This window comes from Sceloporus undulatus, chromosome 7, assembly GCF_019175285.1.
Source record: "Sceloporus undulatus isolate JIND9_A2432 ecotype Alabama chromosome 7, SceUnd_v1.1, whole genome shotgun sequence".
Classification (NCBI taxonomy): Eukaryota; Metazoa; Chordata; class Lepidosauria; order Squamata; family Phrynosomatidae; genus Sceloporus; species Sceloporus undulatus.
Window position 1 is genome coordinate 30,245,121 of NC_056528.1, and position 18,642 is coordinate 30,263,762.

Sequence of the window (18,642 nt, forward strand, 5' to 3'; positions counted from 1 at the left end):
CCTGAGCGACAGCAGCAGCTGCAGCACTGCGACCTCAGTGGCATCCACCTTTGAGCACCTCCTTCTGCCCAGCAGCTGGGGGTGGGGATGGCTGGGCTGGGTGGTCAGTGGACGTGGGTGATAAACTTGCCAGTCACTGTCTTTGATGCAGTGGTGCAAAGCAGGGATCCCATCCATCTCCCACAAGCTTGAAGCAGGCTGCGGGAGCAGGGTCTGTGGTCTCCGACTCTTTGCCCTCAGGAATCTGGTGTCCCAGAAAAAGCCAGAATACTCTGGACTCATACACACATACGGATCCTCCTACACACAAGATGGGCCACCAGCACGCTGGCCAGGGCAGGAGAATGGATGCCTCTAGGCCTGCACCCTCTCTTTACCTGTGTCTTTACTCCCACCCAACTAGTTGATAGCTCACAGGTGGGTGGGAGGCACGTGACACAGCAGCATGTGCTCTATGGCCCCCCTGCTCCCGAGGAGAACCACTGAGGTAGAAAATGACACACATACACATGCCAGTTCTGACCCTCAGCTTCTCTCTCTTCAGGCCTGATTGTTCTAGCTGCCATCACCCCAGAGTCCTCCCTTGATTCCGGCCATGAAACCAACTCATCAGAGATCACGGACGTCTCAGAGGTGGTCTCGGCCATGAAGCAGCACCAGAACGCTGCCTTCTTCCTGGCCCAGCACATCAACAAGGAGGGCCTGCTGGCCAGGAAGGACCTCCCGTTCCGCCTCCAAGGCTGCACTGCGCAAGCCATCCTCACATCGCCTTACAGTCTCCGGCACCCAGAGCCCAGCTCCATTCCAGCGGCAGTCACCTCAGAGTCCAAGGCTGGCCCCATCTGCAGCAGAAGCAAGCTGGAGCCTCCCTGTCTGGGACGGAGCAACACCTCGGCTGCGCAGCCAGCAGCTCCACAGCAAGCTGGGGAGACCAGGAGCCAAGGCACGCCGATTCTGCCGCTGCCCGAGGGCAAGGGCTCTGGGCCCCACCTGGCGGCCTTTGAAGTCTCCCTGCGCACCGCCACAGCTTCCCTGAGCAACCAGCAGAACCAGGAGGGGCTGCAGGACAAGAGGCCCACAGAGTTCCGGCTGAGCCCCACGCTGGTCCTGGATGCCGAGGGCCTGACGACCCCGGCCCTCATCTCAACAGCTCTGCAGCAAGCGATCAGCCACAAAGCCTCCTCTCCTTCTCCTAGAGTTCTCTCACCAGCAAGCACTGTGCACAATGACAGCCACAGTTGTAGCTGGCCGGTTGGCATCATGCTTGGCCGCCAAGGATTGGTGACCATGGACCAGCCTGTCCCCAACTCCAAGGCCTCCCAGAAGGAGCAGGAAGGGGTCTCTCCCAGGCCCCCAGGGAACAAAACCCATGATGGCTGCCCTTGCTCCCCAGAAGAGGTGGCTGGACTGGCTCCCAAGAGAAGGCAGGAGCCAGTGGAGAGGCTGGGGGCCCAGGATTTGGGCCAGAAAGGGGCTGGAGAGGCTGCCAGCATGGCTTGCAACAAAGTGGCTGGCTCCGTGAGCCAAGGGGAAAGGGGGCAGGCCGAGATGAGGAGCCTAAAGGCCGAGGCCAGCACCCCAAGGCCCCCACCTGCCAGGAATGGGGGCATCTTCAGGGGACCCGGGAGCGAGGACCCCAAAGGGCAGGTCCAGCTGGGAGGCAGGGCAGAAGGCATGGGCACCAGCTCTGTGACTTTGGTGCAGCCCGAAAAGGTCCTGGCAGTCACTCTGCCAGACACCGATGTGCCTGCAAAGCCCAAAGTGCCCAAGGCCTCCTTCCGCCTGCGAAGCCTCTTTTCAGCCACCTTCCCTGCCCGGCTGAAAAAGGAGACGGATGAGCGGCAGGCTCAGCTGCAGAAGGTCAAGCAGTATGAGCTAGAGCTGTTGGAGGAACTGCTCAAGCCAAAGGCCCAGCCAGGGGAGGCCCTCCTCCTGCCGTCCCCATCGCTTCCCCCACAGCCACCAGAGCATCTGCTCCCCTCGGCCCCCGGGGGGCGCTGCGCTTGCCAACTAAGGACCAGCCCCGTTCAGAAGGTGCCCGGCCTCTCCCGGGAGCAGCGGCGTAGCTGCGACTGCAAGCGCCTCAGCCGCGGGGTGAGGCCCCAGGCCAGCCAGGCGGAGCGGCGTGGGCGGGAGAAAGCCCCTCAGCAACAGCAGCATGGGGAGGCCCCAAAGGGCACTCATGTCTGGAGCCCCTGCAAGGGTGCCCGTGTCCGTTCCACCAGCCTGGAGTCCAGGGACTGCCGCTCCAACCCCGAGCCTAGTGTATCCTGCCTACCCACATGTGCCTCTCGGGGGGAGTGCCTGGGAGCCCACCACTACCAGAGACTCATGCGCCGCTACAGTGTTGGAGAAATAGACAAAGCTGAGCCCACCCAACCAGCCATGGATGTCTATCGTAGCGTCCATGCGGCGGCCAAGTTGCTGATGAAAGAGAGCGATGCTGAAGCTCAGGCTCCTCTGCCACCAACAGGTAGACTTCAGGAGCCAGCCCCTGCCATGGGGCCAGACCCCTCCTATGTCCAAATGGCTGCCCAGGAGAAGAAGGTCCAGAGGGACCGAGGCCCCTGTCCAACCACAGAAGACATCTACCCCAACCACTCCCGGCTGCCGGAGGATGGGGAGCCAGAGGAGGAAGAGGGGGCCAGTGAGCATTGCTGCTCCATCCGCTACTGCTTCTACTACCGGAAGTGTGATGCAGCTGACGACGGGAGTGAGAAGGACGAGCTCTCCTACTCCATCCCCATGCAGATACTGCCCGGCATGGAGCTTGACAGCCAGGCCATTCCAGTGGTCAGCCGGACCCTCCAGGTCCTGGACGCCACGGCCTGCAGCAGCCCCGATAGCCACCAGACCCAGGAGATAGACCTGCGAACCTCAACCTTTGAGGGCAGCCTAGCCAAGATTCACGCCCTGAAGGGCCGGACCTACGCCTTGCCTGACGGGTTCCTGGCTGCCCAGATGGACACCAGCGAGCTCCTGACCATCCTGAGGCAGTGCGTAGTGAACCCTGACGTCCGGGAGGGCAAGCCCTACCTCCCGCAGCTGATTGAGCACAAGCAGGACCTGGCCCTCCACTTCAAGGAGTTCCGGGCCTCCTGCCGGCGTGTGGCCGCCGTGGACAAGAGTCCGGCCCACATGCTCTTGGCCATCACCAGCAGCTTCCAAGTGCTGGGTGCCCTGATCGAGACCTTTGTGCGGCTGGTGCATGTCGTGCGCTCCGACTCCCAGCGCCAGGCCCTGCTGGCCAAGGTGGAGGAGGTGGTCAGGAACTACACATTCCTGCTGAGGGCCGCTGAGGAGTCCACGGCCAGGACGGCCACTCACCGAGGGGACCCGGCCGCCGATCCATTGGGCCGTCCATCGATGGTGTCTGTTGTGAGCACGTTCACACGCTCCTTGAAGACACTAATGAACAAGTGAGGCAGCCTCTCCTGGAGCCTTTCCCTTGAGTCCAGCTGGGCAAGAGGGAGCCCCTGCGCTTTCACTATTGGGGGGCATGTGCAGGCTGGAGGAACAACAGGGGAAGCGAGTTGCCTTGCCAGCTGCTGCTGGTCCTTTTGGGTAGAGAGAGGGGGAGGCCACCGTGGCCACATCAGCCCTCCCCATCTCTGGCTCCTTCACTGGCCTGTCAACATAAGGTTGCTTTTGCCCCATGAGGTTGGGTGGAGGGCAGCCTGAAAATCCCCCCACCCCACACACAAACACCAAAGCTTTGCCAACATTGGGTGAAACAGTCAGCAGGCCTGTGGGCACATCCTGGGCCAGCTAGGGAGCAAGATGGGGGGCATCACCCCTTCCTAGGGGCATCTCTAGTCTCTGAGCTGGAAAGGGGCCATCCTCCTTCTTGCTCAGTGCATGTGTGCGCACGGGATGGAAAGTGGAGGTCACGGTGGGGCAGAACATCCCCATTGCCTGAGCAAGAACAGATTTTGTGGGGAGGGGAGGGAAGGCCAGTGTCCCTGTCTGAAGCGAATGGTCCAGGCTGGGACCCGGGTGGGAGGGGCAGATGCCTCTGAGGGCCAGGGTCCCACATTGCCCTCCCTCTGGACACATGCGCAAGACACAGGCGGGTGGGTTGGGCTAGGCCTGGGGGGAAGTGTCTTCCTGCCAGCCCTTTACTAGCTCCTCTGGACTGTTGTTCCGTTGGGGCTTCTTTCTTGCTTTGAATGTAAGGCGATATGGTGCCAAAGGGGTCCTTCTTTCCGTTCCTGGGTCGCCTCCAGACGTAAGCGCACAGGGCCCTGGCGGGCCCCTTCCTCACCCCAAAACGAGGCAGAGCAGAGGGACCCCTCAGGCTCCATGGCTGCCTTGGGCTGAGAGCAGAGCGCCCTTTCGGAGGGGGTCTCTCTCTGGAGTGTCCCTGGCTTCAGTGCCAACGGGGCAACCATCCCCTGCCTCTTCCCGAAGACAAGGCCCAACCCACCTCCGCCCCCTTCGCCCTTGATATGGAGATGCACACTGTGGCTCCCAGCCCCCGTCCCTCCAGAGTGCCATGAAGCCCGGGGCCAGCCCCAGGCCTCCAGGGAGAAGGGCTGCCTTCTCTGCCGGCCCCTGCCAGCCCCCTTCCTTCCCTGCTGCATCCAAGGAAGGAAGGAGGGAAGGAAGAAGAAGGAAGGGGCCTTTTGTAAAAGGAGAAAAGCCTGTACAGACTATACATAGCACCAAAACTATATATAGATATGGATATATATATTAATATATATATATATATAAATAAATATAAGTATAAATACATAAAGTTATGTCTTGTTTTACAAACAGGAGAGAGCAAATATATTAACCTTAGTACCAAACCTCCAGCCTCTGAGTGTTCTTTCTGAGCAAAGGTTTGTCCTTTGAGGACCAGGGGCCCCTGCAGGGACCCTGAGCCGGCTTTCCCCTCCAGGCCCCGGGCGACGAGCAGCAGAGGGGCCTCGGTCGGGACGATGGAGGACGGCTCACAGGAGTTATGGCTGAAGGTGGCTCCGGGGCTTTCGCTGCGGAGAGAAGGGTCCCTAACAGCATGGCACACTCTCTCAGCCTCCTGTGGCCCTGAAAAACTTTGCCAAGAAAACCACAGGACTCTGGGAGTTGTAGTCCTATTCCTCCTTCCGGTCAGCGATCCCATCACTTCCGGGGCTCCACACCCCCTGCGACCCTCCCCTAACTATTGATCCGCTGCTACTGCTGGACACTTCTACGCATGCGCACACTCCCCTCCTTCTCCCTGCTCCCCCGCCCACTGTCCTCGGAGAGAGCGCGCCCATTGGCTTCCGGGGCCCCACCCTCCACTCGCTGGCCCAATCGCCGAAGCGCTGGAGGAGGATGGGTCGGCAGGCGCATGCGCCTTTGGCCCGCCCCGTGCACCGCGTTGCCATGTGACGGGCGGGGAGGCGACAAAGGGGGCGTGGCCGGCGAGGAGCGCCAAGATGGCGTCGGGGAAGGCGCAGGCGGCGCAGGCGTTGCGGCGGTCGTCGTCTTCGTAGGCGGCGCCCGTGCTGCTGCTTCCCTTTCGTTCCTGGGAGCCGGGCCGCCAGGAGGGCGGAGGGCGCGGCCGCGGCTGGATCCTCTGAGCGCTCCGCTTGCAGCCGAGGCCGGGCCCGGGGAGCGGCGCCGCGAGGCCGAGGAGGAGGCGGCGGCCCAGCCCCAGCCCCAGCCCCGGGGAGAGGGCTCCGCGGCGAGGGCGGCGGCAGCGGCGGCCCCCTGCTCCTCCTCGGGCTCCGCCTCGGCCCCGGGCCCGCTGGCCGGCAGGATGCCCAACATCAAGATCTTCAGCGGCAGCTCCCACCAAGACCTCTCGCAGAAGATCGCCGACCGCCTCGGCCTCGAGCTCGGGAAGGTCGTCACCAAGAAGTTCTCCAACCAGGAGACATGGTGAGGCAGCGGAGGAGGACTCGCGTTCCCGGCGTGCCTCGCGCGGGAGGGGGCGGGGCTTCGCTGTGGGAGGCGCAAGGGAGGCCAGGGCCCCGGGGTTCTGGGACATGGCGCTGCTGCCAGGCCTCCGGGGGCTCCAGTCCTGGCCAAGGGCCGTCCCTAAGGGCTCCGCCCGCCTCTTGCAGCGTGGAGATCGGGGAGAGCGTCCGCGGGGAAGACGTCTACATCGTCCAGAGCGGCTGCGGGGAGATCAACGACAACCTGATGGAGCTCCTGATCATGATCAACGCCTGCAAGATCGCCTCGGCCAGCCGGGTCACGGCCGTCATCCCCTGCTTCCCTTACGCCCGGCAGGACAAGAAGGACAAGGTCAGGCAGGCCCTCCCTCCGTGGGGAGCCCTTGCAGCCCTGGCAGAGGCTCAGTCGCAAGCCTCGGGTTTCACGCAATAGGAGAAGGCAGCGTCCAGCCGCAAAGGAGGGAGCATGGAAAGCGGGAGAGAAGGAGGCGGTTTATATGGCCCTGGATGAGGGTCAGAGGAGAGGGTCTAATTACTCAGACAGCCCAAGTGTTTATGTCCAGTCATTGCAATAGGTAGAAGGCCCAATGGAGAAACCGGGGCTTGGGATGAGGAGAGGCACACAGGCAGCCATACTCTCCAATAACAATGGCCCATGTGTTCCCACTGCTGTGGCTTCTCTGGGCACCAGGTCAGCTGTGACTCTGAGGCCTTGGGCTTCTTGGGGCAGGGATGCTGCAAGGGTGGGTGCTTTGTGCCATGGGAAGAAACCCAAGACCTGTTTCTGGAGCTGGGAGAGAGGGAAGGAGATGGGGTCTCTGTGGTGGGAGGTGGGGAGGGGATGTTGCTGCTGTCCCTGGCGGCCAGAAGAGCTCCCACCCTGACCAGGCTGCTTTCCTTTGCAGAGCCGGGCCCCCATCTCTGCCAAGCTGGTGGCAAACATGCTCTCGGTGGCTGGCGCAGACCACATCATCACCATGGACCTGCATGCCTCTCAGATCCAGGTTGGTCCATGCCAAGGAGGTGTGCTGAAACCCACCCCAAATCAGAGCCTGTTGGGAGGATGGGGGAAGAGGTACATGACTTGGCAAGTGGGCAACCCACACGTGTTCATGGCGTGGCGCTGGGCGTTTTGGCCTGAGGTGATGTATGTGACCTTTTAGGACGAGAGAATCACAGGGCCAAAACACACTGCAGAAATAACCCAGGTTGAGACCACTTTAACTGCCCATGCTAGGGAATTCTGGGATCTGTAATTTGTTGTTGTGGCATCAGAGCGCTCTGATAGAGAAGGCTAAATCTCTTGCCCAGGGCTTCTTCGATATCCCTGTCGACAACTTGTACGCCGAGCCTGCAGTGCTGAAGTGGATCAAGGAGAACATTGTGGAGTGGAAGAACTGCACCATCGTTTCGCCAGATGCCGGAGGAGCCAAGAGGTGAGCCCTTCAAGCAGCAGCTGGGGGCCTATCCTCTTCCTGAGGAAACGTTTGCTACCCCCCCCCCAGCTCTCTTCCCACTTCAGAATGGCCCTCTGGTGTGGTTTGTCTTCTGGCCAATGGGTCTTGATGGCTCCCTTGCCATTGGGGGGTCCTTCTCTGGCAAGCTAAGCTGAGAAGTTGCTTTTGCCCCAGACCTGGGTAGAATCCCACTGATTTTCAGACAAATGGGTATTGTACAAGTGTGGGGAGGGAATCCCTTCAGACCTTCAGGTACAAGTCTTACTCCTATGCTGCATCACCACCAGCCAGGAATCCTGGCGGTTGGAGTACAGCTACATACGGTGGACCGCAGCCATATAGGCACCCGCCCTGCTGCAGTCTCAGGTTCCTCTCAGTTGCCCCCCTGTACAGTCTCAGTGGCTGCCAGCTTCCTGGTGTCTGGTTGGAGGACAGGTGGGTTTCCCCCAGTGTTTTATATGGCTATACAGCATGGCTCTCTCTCCCTCCCTAGAGTGACCTCCATAGCTGATCGGCTGAATGTGGACTTTGCCCTCATACACAAGGAGAGGAAGAAGGCAAATGAGGTGGACCGCATGGTGCTGGTGGGGGACGTGAAGGACAGGGTGGCCATCCTCGTGGACGACATGGCGGACACCTGTGGCACCATCTGCCACGCAGCAGACAAGTGAGTGGGGTTCCCTGTGCAGAGAGTCCACAGCTGCCTCCATCTACTTTTTCTCTCTGGCGCTGAGAGTTCTTTCCTTGCTGTGCTCTCTCCTTCCTTCGGCTGGGGCTGGCTTTAGTCTGCCTTAATAAGATTGTTTTCTGATTAAGAAAATTGCTTCACGCTGTTGTCATTGAGAGCATGATGGGTGAGGTTTGTGATGGCATAGTGGCAGGTTGAGGTGCTCCAGAAGAGCCTTGGGCCTGGTTAGGACATGCCTTTTCTCTCTCTCTCTTTGCCATGCAGACTGGTCTCAGCCGGGGCCACCAAAGTTTATGCCATCCTGACTCATGGGATCTTTTCGGGGCCGGCGATTTCCCGAATCAACAGTGCCTGCTTTGAGGCCGTGGTCGTCACAAACACCATCCCCCAAGAGGACAAGATGAAACACTGCCCGAAAATCCAGGTAAGGTTTTCTGGAAAAGCAGGAGGAGGCGCCTGGGAAGGGCAGAATCTGCTGCTTGAAAGTTGTTTTTTATAAAGTAATGGGAGGTGTGGCTTGTTCTTGTTAACGATATACTTGCCAGTATCATTTTCAGTATCTTGTCACATTATTGGTTACTTTGCAGCTAAAAGAATAAGAAAGCAGCATAGAATGAGCAATTGCTTCAAAATGCTTTATTTCTCCCACCCCCACTCTCCCCGGGTGGGCTCCCCACAGAGTAAGGGGTAAACATGCCTCTTTTGGTGGGAAGGGGAAGATGCTACGGGGGTTGCTGTTGTTGGTTTTGCCAAAGGGCTGCCTGTATTAACCCCTCTTCCCCCTTCCAAAAAAATTCCTATCGCGTTACTCCAAGTCCTGGTCAGCCCTTCCTCTTCTGATGGCCATCCTTTCCGGCTCCCTTTCCCTTTGCAGGTGATCGACATCTCCATGATCCTGGCTGAGGCCATCCGGAGGACTCACAATGGGGAATCGGTCTCTTACCTTTTCAGCCACGTCCCGTTATAACAGTAGATGCACCGGACGCTTGTGTGGCTCCCCCCCCCTTTTTTTTGGAAAAACCAAAATTTGTTTTAAGGTTCAGTAGAAGCTGTTGCTTGTTTGACTGCACCTCTCCTCTGTTCTGCCTTTGCGCTTCCCAAAGCTTGGTAGGGGAGGGTCATCTTTCAAGCACTCAGTCAGTCTTCTGCAGACCCCTCTGGTAGTTTTAGATTTTCGTGGAAGTAGTCAAACCGTTTCCATTCAGCGGAGATTGGAACTGACCGGCCGTGCAGAAGGCCACACGTCCTGTGGGGGAATGGGTCCAGGAGGGGGTTAGTTTGCACAGCTATCTTGTATGGATGGGTCTCTCACCACCCCTTGGCAGCAGCAGAAGAGAACTCTGGGTTCAGGGAGGCCGTTGCCTTGCTTGGACCCCTTCCTTGGCCTTTCTGTCCAGTTCATTTCAGAGGGGGCCCCACTCCTCCACCCTCAGCCTTCTGGGGCATTTTCTGTTTAGATCTCTGGTAAGCAGCACTTTCTGGCCCCTGGTCAGCTTCTCTCCCCAGTTCCTTTCCTTCTGCATCTTCAGGTGCCTTGGGGAGACCTGGGCGGCTTTTCCTAGTGAGCCGGGCGGTGAGACTTTATTTATTGGTGCTTTTGGGTTACCCTTCCTCACTCCCCATTGACACTCCCAGAATAGGGCTGGGCAGGGATCTCTCGGCCTCATGGGACAGATAGCATCAAGAACCCAGAACCATGGCCACCTTCCTCTGGCTTTCTCAGTATAGAATCCTGTGTAGCTGGCTTGCTTTCTTTATCAGTAGCTTGGTCTAATTTGGAAGATGGTTTGACGGTGGAGCCACCTGGCCGCAGCCCCCCAGGGATTGGGGGGTTCAGAGGGGGTTCAGCCCTACCTCCCCGGAAGCTGTAGGTGTGGAGGGAGGCCAGGGTTGTGGTGCCTTTTGAAATGGTGGCCCGGTCTGGCGTTGGTCCCACAGCAATTCATCTCCTCCTTTGTACGCGCTGGTTTATGTTTTGTTCTGTGTCTGTCTGTCTGTCTCTTTCACACGCGTGTGTGTCTGTGTTTGCTTCTTGGCTTTGGGTCCTTCCACTCTCTGCAGCCGTCGCTGCCTCTCTTTTGCCCGAGGCTTTGGGGCGGCAGAAGGATTCAGCAGCATTTCTGTTCTTCACAACCTCAAATGAAGGAGGAATTAAACTTTTATTTAAAAACCAAGGGCTTCTGGTCCCTTTTTGGGCGCTCAGCATTTCTGGGAGACCTTGTGGTGCAGTGGCTTTTCTGCCAGAAGAACAGTTGCCCCCCCTAAAGTTAGGATGTTGGGGTGCCACCAGCCTCCCTTGGAGAATAAGGCAAGGAAGTCCAGGGCAAAAGGAGCCGAAAGGGAAATGGGGGTAGAGTGTGGCCAAACCGGTGTCTCCAACTAGGACTTCACTTCCTGTGCATCACAAGCCGTTTCTCGCCAGTAACTGGGAGGGGGTGGGTCTCCTGTGTGGGCAGAAAGATCAAATGGCAGCTTACGCCTCGGGGGCAAAGCCAGGGGGTGCTTGCCTCACTGAGGCTGCTCCTGGAGCTCCTGTTTCTTTGGGAGGGAAGGGTCAGCCATGGTCCTCTTGCCTTGAGAAGGTGCCCCTCTGAGCCCCCCCCCATGTGCTGGCAGGCCCCCGTCCTTGGGGCAGATTCACTCAGGACCATCGGGGGGGGGGGGGGGTGGAGAGGAGGCGGTGGGGCTGAAGGCTGTGTGCCCCCTCCCCCGGTAGCAATGTCAGGGCACCGGCTGAGGTCTGCGCCGGAGGAGCTTGGCCTGTCTGAACCCAAGGGGTCATCTTGAGACCCTCCCTCCTTCAGCCCCAGGGATGGCGGGGCAGACTCATCTCCCCCTTTGAAGCCGGGCTGCGCTCGGAGGTAGACGTTTCCCTGACCCGGGTTGCCTTCCCTCCGGCCACTGGGCAGCTGCGGGGGGGGGGGGGGCTTTGGCCGGAGGAGGAGCAGGAGGGGGGTCTCCTCGCAGCCTCGCCAGGAAAAGAAGACGAAACAGGTGCTCCCTCCGCCGGAAGCGCAGCTGGTGCCTCTGCCTGCGGTGCTGCGAAAGAGGCAGGCTCAGCAGCGGAGGAAGCGGCCCCCGGATGCAGGGCAGGCGGCGCCTCCATCCATCCATCCATCCGGCTGGGCTGCTGCTGCTGCTTCGGTTGCACATTCCTCCTCCTCCGCGGCAGGTAAGTGGGGCCCAGCTGGAAGCATCGCAAGGAAGGAAGGGGGCCAGGGCAGGCTCCCACTCTCCTCCTCTTTCCCCGGGAGAGAGCCAGGCAGACAGCCCCCCCCCGGCACAAAGGGCGCCCCTCCCTCCCTCTGGGTCCTTGGCCTTCCTGGGGGCAGCCAGGGGTCTCCTTCGGAAAGCTCAGAGGAGGTGCATTGCATTGCATGGGGGGGGGTCTGGTCTGGAGCTCATGGGGCCCCCCTCTAGGTAGGAGAGGAGGCTTGTGGGGAAGGGGTTTAAGGCATGGCCCCCAGCCATAGTGCAGCTCGTTCCCCGCCAATGCACTGAGGCAGAACCTCTGCACAGGCCTCTCTCTCTCCTGCTTGGGGAGGGGGGCTTCTTGGAGGGAACCCCCCATTCCCCCCCCCCCACACACACACACACACATGGCCCTCCTTCATAGTTGTTGTGGTTGTGTGTGCCTTCAAGGCGTTTCTGGCTATCATGGGGTTTTCTTGGAAAGTTTCTTTATGATGTGCGTGTGTGTTGCCATGGCCCTCCCCTGAGGCTGAGAGAGTGAGGCCTGCCCAAGGTCCCCCAGTGAGTTTCCATGGCCAGGCAGGGATTGAGTCCAACACTCAAACCATTAGGCAACGCTGGCTCTTCATAGAGAAGCATTTAAAAATTATGTCCCCTCACCTGACACCTGAAGCAGTAAAGCCCATTAAAGCTTAGGAGCATTATTTTGTGGTCTCACAGAATCCCCTAGGTCTTGTACCCACTTGGCACACTGTCTGGGGCTTGCGTCTTCTTCCCTGTTGGGTTGCCTGGCATGTAATGACCCTGGGCATGGCAGGACCTGAACCCTGGGCCGAATGGCCTGGCCACATGCCTCATCCTCTCTTTCCTTGGGCTTCCTGTAGGCCTTCCATCTTCACAGCCAAGGAGCAGCCAAGGCCTTTCAGGGCAGGACAAGCCTTTGCAGAGGAGGCGATGGAGGAGGAGAAGCACAAGCGGCACTCAGACCCTGGGCGCAGCTTCTGGGTGGGGGCCGCCTCCAACTTCTTCTCAGTGCTGGCCACCTTTCCCTTCCACAAGACCATGTTCCGCCAGCAGCTCCATGCCTTCTCCATCCGGGAGGCCGGGCACCAGCTCTGCCAGGAAGGCCTCCGCCAGTTCTGCCGTGGCCTCCTCCCTCCGCTCCTGGCCAAGACCCTGCAGGGGACCCTCATGTTTGGCACCTACGACACCTTCCTCAGGGCCCTCTCAGGCTGCCGGCCGCCGGGGAATCACCACTTGCTGAGGGACCGAGCCACAGCAGGTGTCCTGGCAGGCTTCTCTGAGGGCCTGGTCCTCGGCCCCTTCGAAAGGGTCCAGAATGTGCTCCAGGACAGGCGGAAGGTCCTCCGTTTCCCGACCACCAGGAGCATCCTGCGGGAGTTCAGCTCCTATGGCAGCTTCAGGGAGAGGATGGCACTGGGCTACTACCGGGGCCTGGGCCTCATCCTGCTCCGGAACGGCCTGGGCAGCAGCCTCTACTTCTCCTCCAAGGACCCCCTCCGGGACCACTTCTCTAACAGGGGCCTCCCTGCCTGGCTGCCCTCCCTCCTCTCTGGCTGTATCAACGGGACGGCCATCAGCTTCCTGCTCTACCCACTAGGCGTCCTAATCACCAACGTCCAGGCCCAGGTGGGCAGGCAGGAGACTCTTGGCCTTGGCGCCTCCGTGGCCGCAGTCTGGAGGACCCGAGGGGGCAGAGCAACACTGTTGTACCGAGGGGGATCCCTCCTCATCCTGCGGTCCGGCATCACCTGGGGCCTCACCACTGCCATCCACGACTTCCTCCAGGGGCCCAGGGGCCAACACTTGCACTCGCAGCCTCCTCCTCAGGTCCCAGTGCCCTAACTGAGCAGCTCATGGGGGCTGCCATAGGAATACTGGGGCTACAAATCAGGGTGGGGGGGGCAGCCTTTGGGCTTGGATGGAGTGGCAAGGGGATCCTGCAGAACTAATTGGGAAGGAAGGAAGGAGGGAACAAGTGACTCTGCTGGGTTTGAGAAGGAGGCATCAGCCAGACTTTCTCTTCCATCAGAACAAGGAGGACCCGGGACATTGTCCTGAAGATACTCTGGAGGAGTCGGAGGCAGGGGCTGCCAGATGGGGTCCCATCCCACCAGCCTGCCCAGGGGCCCCTTTGGAGGCCTTGGGCTTTGACAGGGGAGGGGCAGCCCCCTTCTGCATGTTTTGGGGGAACAGGGAAAGAGAACACAGGCCTTGAAAGGGGAGGGGACTGGCTTGCATGGACCCAAACTGACCCCTGGGTGGGTGGGTGGGTGGCCTCCCTGTGGTCCTCCTTGGATAGACCTTGAGTCTTTGCAGAAATCCTGGGCATTATTTCACAGATCCCAGTTCTTTTGAACAGACTTTAAGGTTTACTTTGGAGAGAAGGTGCTTTGGCTGCATGGCTGATGATGGAAGCAGACTCAGTTATGCCAATTCATTCAACCGTTTTTGCCTTGGACTGGGACCCTTCGCTAGAGACTTAATTGCCTTTATGGAACAGAAAGTAAAATGGTACAATTATCGCCTGCCCTTTTTTGGTAATGAATAGGCTCTCTTTTGCTTTTTAATCGCAAGGCGACAGACCTTTTGGTTGGTTTCATTTTCGATTCTAGCAAGATACAATGTATAAGACTTGGTTTTAACAATTAAAAACTTGAACTCAACTTGGCCTTTAGAAGTCTCCGCTTTGGCCGCTGGGTGGCGCTCAAAGCAGCAGCAATGGCGCCGGGGGGCGTGGCGTATGCGGAAGGCTCCGCCCACTACCCCCGCTGCGAAGTGCTTTGCAAGACCTGAGGAGCAGCCTGGGAACTGGGCTCAGGGGCAAAGCGGGGGATGATGGGTCTCCCGGTGCTTTGTGCCAGCAGCCCTGATGCCCCGATCGGAAGCTCCGGCGCCTTTAAAGTCTGGATAAAGCCCGGGACGGACAGGGCCGGAGGGGGCCTCCGTCCAGCCATCCATCGGGTCCGGGCCAGGAGGCCCAGGGTCCCTCTCCGGGGGACACTCTCTCAGCCTCGCTGCTCCTAGGACTGTCCTCGCCTTGCAGGCAGAGACTCTTTGGCCCTTCGCTCGGAGGGGTCAAGAGGGGCGTCGGGAAGGAGACCCCCGAGAGAACGGAGGCGGAGAGGAAGAAGGGAGGTAAGGAGAATAGAAGGGAGGAAGAAAGAAAGGATAGAAGGGAGGGAGGGGCCGCCGCCCACGGATTTGGCTGCTGCTGCTGCCGCCTTTTCCTCCCTCCCTTTCTCTCGGCCTTTGGGGGGAGCCTTGCCCGGGGGGGGGGACGTGGAGCGGTGGACTACATTTCCCGTGGTGCTTCGCGCTCTGCCCTATAGGTGTGTATATATATAAAGGGCGGCCCCGGCGTCGGAGGCCCCAGAGAGCGCGCAGCCAGGAGCCAAGGAAGGAGGAAGGGAGCCAGGTGGGGCCGGGCGGAGGGCGGCGGCTCTGGGCGGGGTGGGTGGCCCTTCTTCCCTTGGTCTGGAGAGGGGCTCAGTCCCGGGGCCCTTCCCTCCCTCCTTCCCTCCCTGAGGCGGCCTTTGTCCTTCCTCCCCGCAGAGAGAGAGAGAGAGCGAGCCAGAGAGAGCGGGAGGCCCGTGGCGTGGCGTGGCGTGGCGTGGGCAGGATGTGCGACAAGCCGGACCTCTCGGAGGTGGAGAAGTTCGACAAGAAGAAGCTGAAGAAGACCAACACCGAAGAGAAGAACACGCTGCCCTCCAAGGAGAGTGAGTGAGCAGCGCCCGCCCTGGACCCTTCCCCCGGAGGTCCCGGGGGGGTCCTGGCCAGTGGGGGCCCGTGGCCCTGGGGAGGCTTGGGCCACTCCGGACAAGTGGGGAAGGGGCCCAGCCCTAAGTCCAGAGGCGGCAGCAGCAGCAGCAGCATCCCTGGCTCTCGGTGGGCAGGGCTGCGGAATGGGCCTGGACTGGGGAGGGCCGGCCCTTGGGGCGGGGGGCCTTGGCCCTTCTTGGGTCTGTGTGGGACCCTTCCTGAGGGCCTCTGTTTCCCTTCCAGCCATCGAACAGGAGAAACAGTCGGCCAAGTCCTCCTAGAGAGATGGAGCCTCCTCCCGGCAGAGTTCTCCTCTCCTTCCCCTTTTTTCTTCCTTTCTTGACCAATTAACCCCCCCTTTTTTTTAAATGCCATGTTCCTTTGCAAATGGAGAAATGCTGCCACCTGAAGACCCCCAGGAAAAGGGAAAGGGCGGCGGAGGCAGCCTTTGTTCTCTCCCAACGCTGTTCCCTTCCTTCCTTCCTTCCTAAATGGAGCAATGCCATCCCTGGGGGTCTGCTGAGCTTCTTGGCTCATCATGGCTTCTGCACCTTTGCTTGGTTTGTTTTCTTTAAAATGGAACAGAGAAAAGACGTCTATTAAAAAACAGATATGCAAAGCAATCCTGTGGCTTTTGTCTTCTGCGCCCTCCTTGAAGTGGTGGCCAAAGCGGTCCGGCGAGGCCTCGTTTTGTCTCTGGCCTTGGCCACTGGTGGCTTTGGGAAGGGTTTGTCAGGTGGGCAAGGTGGTTTGGAGCAACAGCCATTGCGGACGCCTGACCAGCCTTCAGGTGGGGGTCCCAATGGACAGGGGAGAGGCAGCCCCCCCCTGCTTTCCCCACAAACAGCAGCTGCTTCTGCTTCTCCTGGGGGTGGGAGGTGGGGGGCTCCTTCCTGGGCTGGGGTCTTTTTTATGGGGAGGGGGGCTGCTTGGGAGTGAGTTGGAGGGGTCAGCTCTTGCCCATGTGAGCTTAGTTTGGGGTGCTATCAGTGCAGCCTCAGCCATCCTTTGGGTGGGACCTGACCCCTCGCCCCCTCCCCAGTGTTGAGGGCTGGCTGGGTGAATTGGCCATGAGAGGGCCTTTCTTGGGGGGCTGGTGGAAGGGCCTGTGCAAGAGCTGCTTTTCCAGGGTTGGGGGTTGCCTTGGCCTGCCTGGAGCCTCCATGCCCTGCAGGGAAATGATTCCCCCCCCCCCCTTGCATGGCTTTTGGCAGGAGAGGCCTCAAGCTCTCCTCCAGAGCTTCCTGCTTTCCATCTTCCCAGCCTTGGGAGGGAGGGAAGGAGAAAGAAACGGAGTCTGCTCTCAAGGGGTCTGCTCTGGCCCTCTGTGGCCGACTGGAGCCCCTCCTCTCTCAGCAGCTTCTTCGTGGGATCAGAGCCGGGCAGAGAAAGGGGCCATAGAGGCAGCTGCTTTTCACCTCTGCTCTCCTTGTCTGGACATCTGGTCCGCTTCAGCTGAAGAGGTGTGTCTGTGTGTGAAAGGTGTGAACTGCCAGGAAATGGTGAAGGCTGCAAAGGAGGCCCTTGTGCCCATGTATGTGGTGTGCCTCCAAGCAGCCAGGGCAGTAGGACGGGTGCAGAGCACCTCCCTGCAGACCGACCATCTTCAGGGGAAGGGGGCGAACAGAGTGACCCTTCTCTCTCCAGGCAACTGACCTCTGGTTCCAGACCAGGACAGGCCCAGCCTGGAGCTGCATGTTTGCTGCAGCGCTGGCTTTCTGGCAGGTGCCCTGAGTGGCTGCCTCTGCAGAGCAAACTTTCTTTGGTAATCCCTTGAGGACCCCATCATCTCCTAAAAAGAAACCTGAAGAAAGAGGAAGTGAGCGAAGGAAGTGGGAGAGCAGAAACTGCGGATTTTAATAAAACTTCCCCCCTCCCTGCTGTCCGCCATTGTGCAAGCAGCGTTCCCTTCTGACTTGGTTTCTTGGGCCGCCTGGGGAAAGGCAGGGGATGCTTGTCCCTGAGCGGCTGCAAAACCAGTCCATCTTGCCCCATAGCATCCCAGCCAGTGACTCGTGGCGGGGTGTGTGTGTGTGTCTGTCTGTCTGTCCATTGAGGCGTTTCCATTGAGCCTGGTCTGACAGTCCTGCAGCTTGCAAGGAAAGGGTTCTGCCAGCTGGTCAGACGTTGCTCTCCTTGTGTCCACAAACTCTTCTGCTTTGTGTCCACAAACTCTTCTGCTATGTGAAGTGCTATGCAGGCAGCCTGATGTTGTGCTGAGGACCTTCTCACCTCTGGGTCTGTGGAGATGCTTTAAGCCTGAGGGGGCTACGGTTGGCCATTTCTTCAGTGGTGGAGGAGGTAGCCTGAGCTGCCACTGTGGACCTCTGAAGGTCCCTCTGTGAAGACATGGCTGCTCCTCCACACCTTCCTTTTCTTGCTCTCTTGGGTTTTGGAAGCAAAATGGCGACTTGCTTTGCTTGGCTTCCTGTTCAGTCCTGCACTGAGCCCCATTCTTGGAAGGGACAGGAATCCAGCGATTGATGGATTGACTCTCTGGCCAGGCTCCCTCCCTCCTGCAAAGCAGGGAAATGCGGAGACAAGCCCCAACGTGCTTGTTTGCAGGCAGGCATTTTGTCCGGCATTTTTCCAAGATCTACATGCATCTGAGTCCAAGGCCCTGGGCAGTCCTGAGGGCAGGAATAAACCTGGATGGCCTGTGGAGAGTGTGGGTCTGTGATCTGAGCCGGCAATGGAGGTTTGCATGCTCTTGACCTCCATGGCAGCGGGAAGGAGGGAGGCAGACAAGTCCGAAAAGGCCGCCTCTGCTCCCTTTCTGCCTGTGAGTCATGGAGACCTCGGGGCACACCAGGCGGGGAAGCAGAAAGGTGTTGCCAGTGGACAGAGCAGCCCTGCAGGCCCCAACCTGGCTCCTGGCACTTCAGAGGCAGGAAAGGCAGCAGCCATGGCGGTCCCTGGCAAGAGAGGGGCATAGCTGCCAGGCAGGACCCGTGGAGGGCACCAGCACCCTCCCGTTGGACAGTGGCTGGGCCACGCCAAGGGCTTCCTTTCGCAATAGCCGATGGGCAGAAGCCCACTATTTCTGCCTTGGCTCCTTTCTGGGGAAGATGCCCTGAACACATGCACGCACACACACGGCACCTGCAGAGTTAAGTCTTATCTCACCCACCTTTTCCAAACAGTTCCCTGCGAATGTCAACAGCGCATGGAATGCCCCAGGAGCCCTTGTTTGCATGGGTTTTCAACAAAACCCTTCAGTAAAACTCTCAAGCTCATTTAGCTTCCATGAGATAAGAAGGACTGGCCTCTTTGGGAGGAGTGAGTGGCTGAAGCAAAAGGCCGTGGGGAGAGAGACAGAAGTGGGGCAGCGGTTGGGGGAGACCCCCTGAGTGTATGGTGGCTCAGGGGCTGCCATAATGAGCCTTTCTCCAAGGGCCACTTGCCTTCCAGCTTGTCCTCCTCATTTTGGAATTAGCAGAGGCCATAAGGACGGAGGGAGCCCCATCGCCCATCTGGGCCAAGGAAGGGCCAAGGGAGTGCGCTCCTGCCATGGGATCCAGGCCAAGTTGGGGGCAGAAGAAGGTTGCTCTCTTGTGGGCTCTCCATAATGGCTCTGGGTCCATAATGGCTGAGCAAGGTTGGCTCCCCCAGGGATTATGGCTGAAATGATGCCATGCAGCTCTTT

The 18,642-nt window shown here is 59.4% G+C and overlaps 4 protein-coding genes across 7 annotated transcripts in view; all 4 read left to right on the forward strand.

Moving 5' to 3' along the window:
* FRMPD3 (FERM and PDZ domain containing 3) overlaps window positions 1-4,684 on the forward strand; it is a 43,445-nt gene extending 38,761 nt beyond the window's left edge. For all 4 annotated transcript variants that reach the window (XM_042478137.1, XM_042478135.1, XM_042478136.1 and 1 more), the window contains one exon: window positions 545-4,684. In XM_042478137.1, the coding sequence (XP_042334071.1) occupies window positions 545-3,423 (2,879 nt within the window). In that variant the 3' untranslated portion in view covers window positions 3,424-4,684. The remainder of the gene's footprint in view (window positions 1-544) is intronic.
* A 1,036-nt stretch (window positions 4,685-5,720) lies between these two features.
* PRPS1 (phosphoribosyl pyrophosphate synthetase 1) lies at window positions 5,721-10,188 on the forward strand. The gene is made up of 7 exons (XM_042478154.1): window positions 5,721-5,856; window positions 6,042-6,225; window positions 6,779-6,877; window positions 7,185-7,309; window positions 7,824-7,997; window positions 8,283-8,442; window positions 8,893-10,188. The coding sequence occupies exons 1-7, from the start codon at window positions 5,735-5,737 to the stop codon at window positions 8,983-8,985; spliced, it is 957 nt and encodes a 318-aa protein (XP_042334088.1). The 5' UTR covers window positions 5,721-5,734; the 3' UTR covers window positions 8,986-10,188.
* A 138-nt stretch (window positions 10,189-10,326) lies between these two features.
* Window positions 10,327-13,494, forward strand: SLC25A53 (solute carrier family 25 member 53). The gene is made up of 2 exons (XM_042478156.1): window positions 10,327-11,190; window positions 12,095-13,494. Exon 2 carries the CDS (start codon window positions 12,165-12,167, stop codon window positions 13,074-13,076), a length of 912 nt encoding a protein of 303 aa, XP_042334090.1. The 5' UTR covers window positions 10,327-11,190; window positions 12,095-12,164; the 3' UTR covers window positions 13,077-13,494.
* Window positions 13,495-14,618: 1,124 nt separating this feature from the next.
* Window positions 14,619-15,619, forward strand: TMSB15B (thymosin beta 15B). The gene is made up of 3 exons (XM_042478167.1): window positions 14,619-14,649; window positions 14,785-14,953; window positions 15,240-15,619. Exons 2-3 carry the CDS (start codon window positions 14,854-14,856, stop codon window positions 15,275-15,277), a joined length of 138 nt encoding a protein of 45 aa, XP_042334101.1. The 5' UTR covers window positions 14,619-14,649; window positions 14,785-14,853; the 3' UTR covers window positions 15,278-15,619.
* Window positions 15,620-18,642: the final 3,023 nt, after the last annotated feature.

What these genes read in the sequence shown, in the direction of transcription:
- PRPS1 (XM_042478154.1), top strand. Translation starts at nt 5,735, where the DNA reads ATGCCCAACATCAAGATCTTCAGCGGCAGCTCCCACCAAGACCTCTCG. An exon ending in TGCATGCCTCTCAGATCCAG is followed by an intron (nt 6,878 to 7,184) that starts GTTGGTCCATGC and finishes TCTCTTGCCCAG; the next exon opens with GGCTTCTTCGATATCCCTGT. An exon ending in GATGCCGGAGGAGCCAAGAG is followed by an intron (nt 7,310 to 7,823) that starts GTGAGCCCTTCA and finishes CTCCCTCCCTAG; the next exon opens with AGTGACCTCCATAGCTGATC.
- SLC25A53 (XM_042478156.1), top strand. Translation starts at nt 12,165, where the DNA reads ATGGAGGAGGAGAAGCACAAGCGGCACTCAGACCCTGGGCGCAGCTTC.
- TMSB15B (XM_042478167.1), top strand. Translation starts at nt 14,854, where the DNA reads ATGTGCGACAAGCCGGACCTCTCGGAGGTGGAGAAGTTCGACAAGAAG. An exon ending in CACGCTGCCCTCCAAGGAGA is followed by an intron (nt 14,954 to 15,239) that starts GTGAGTGAGCAG and finishes TTTCCCTTCCAG; the next exon opens with CCATCGAACAGGAGAAACAG.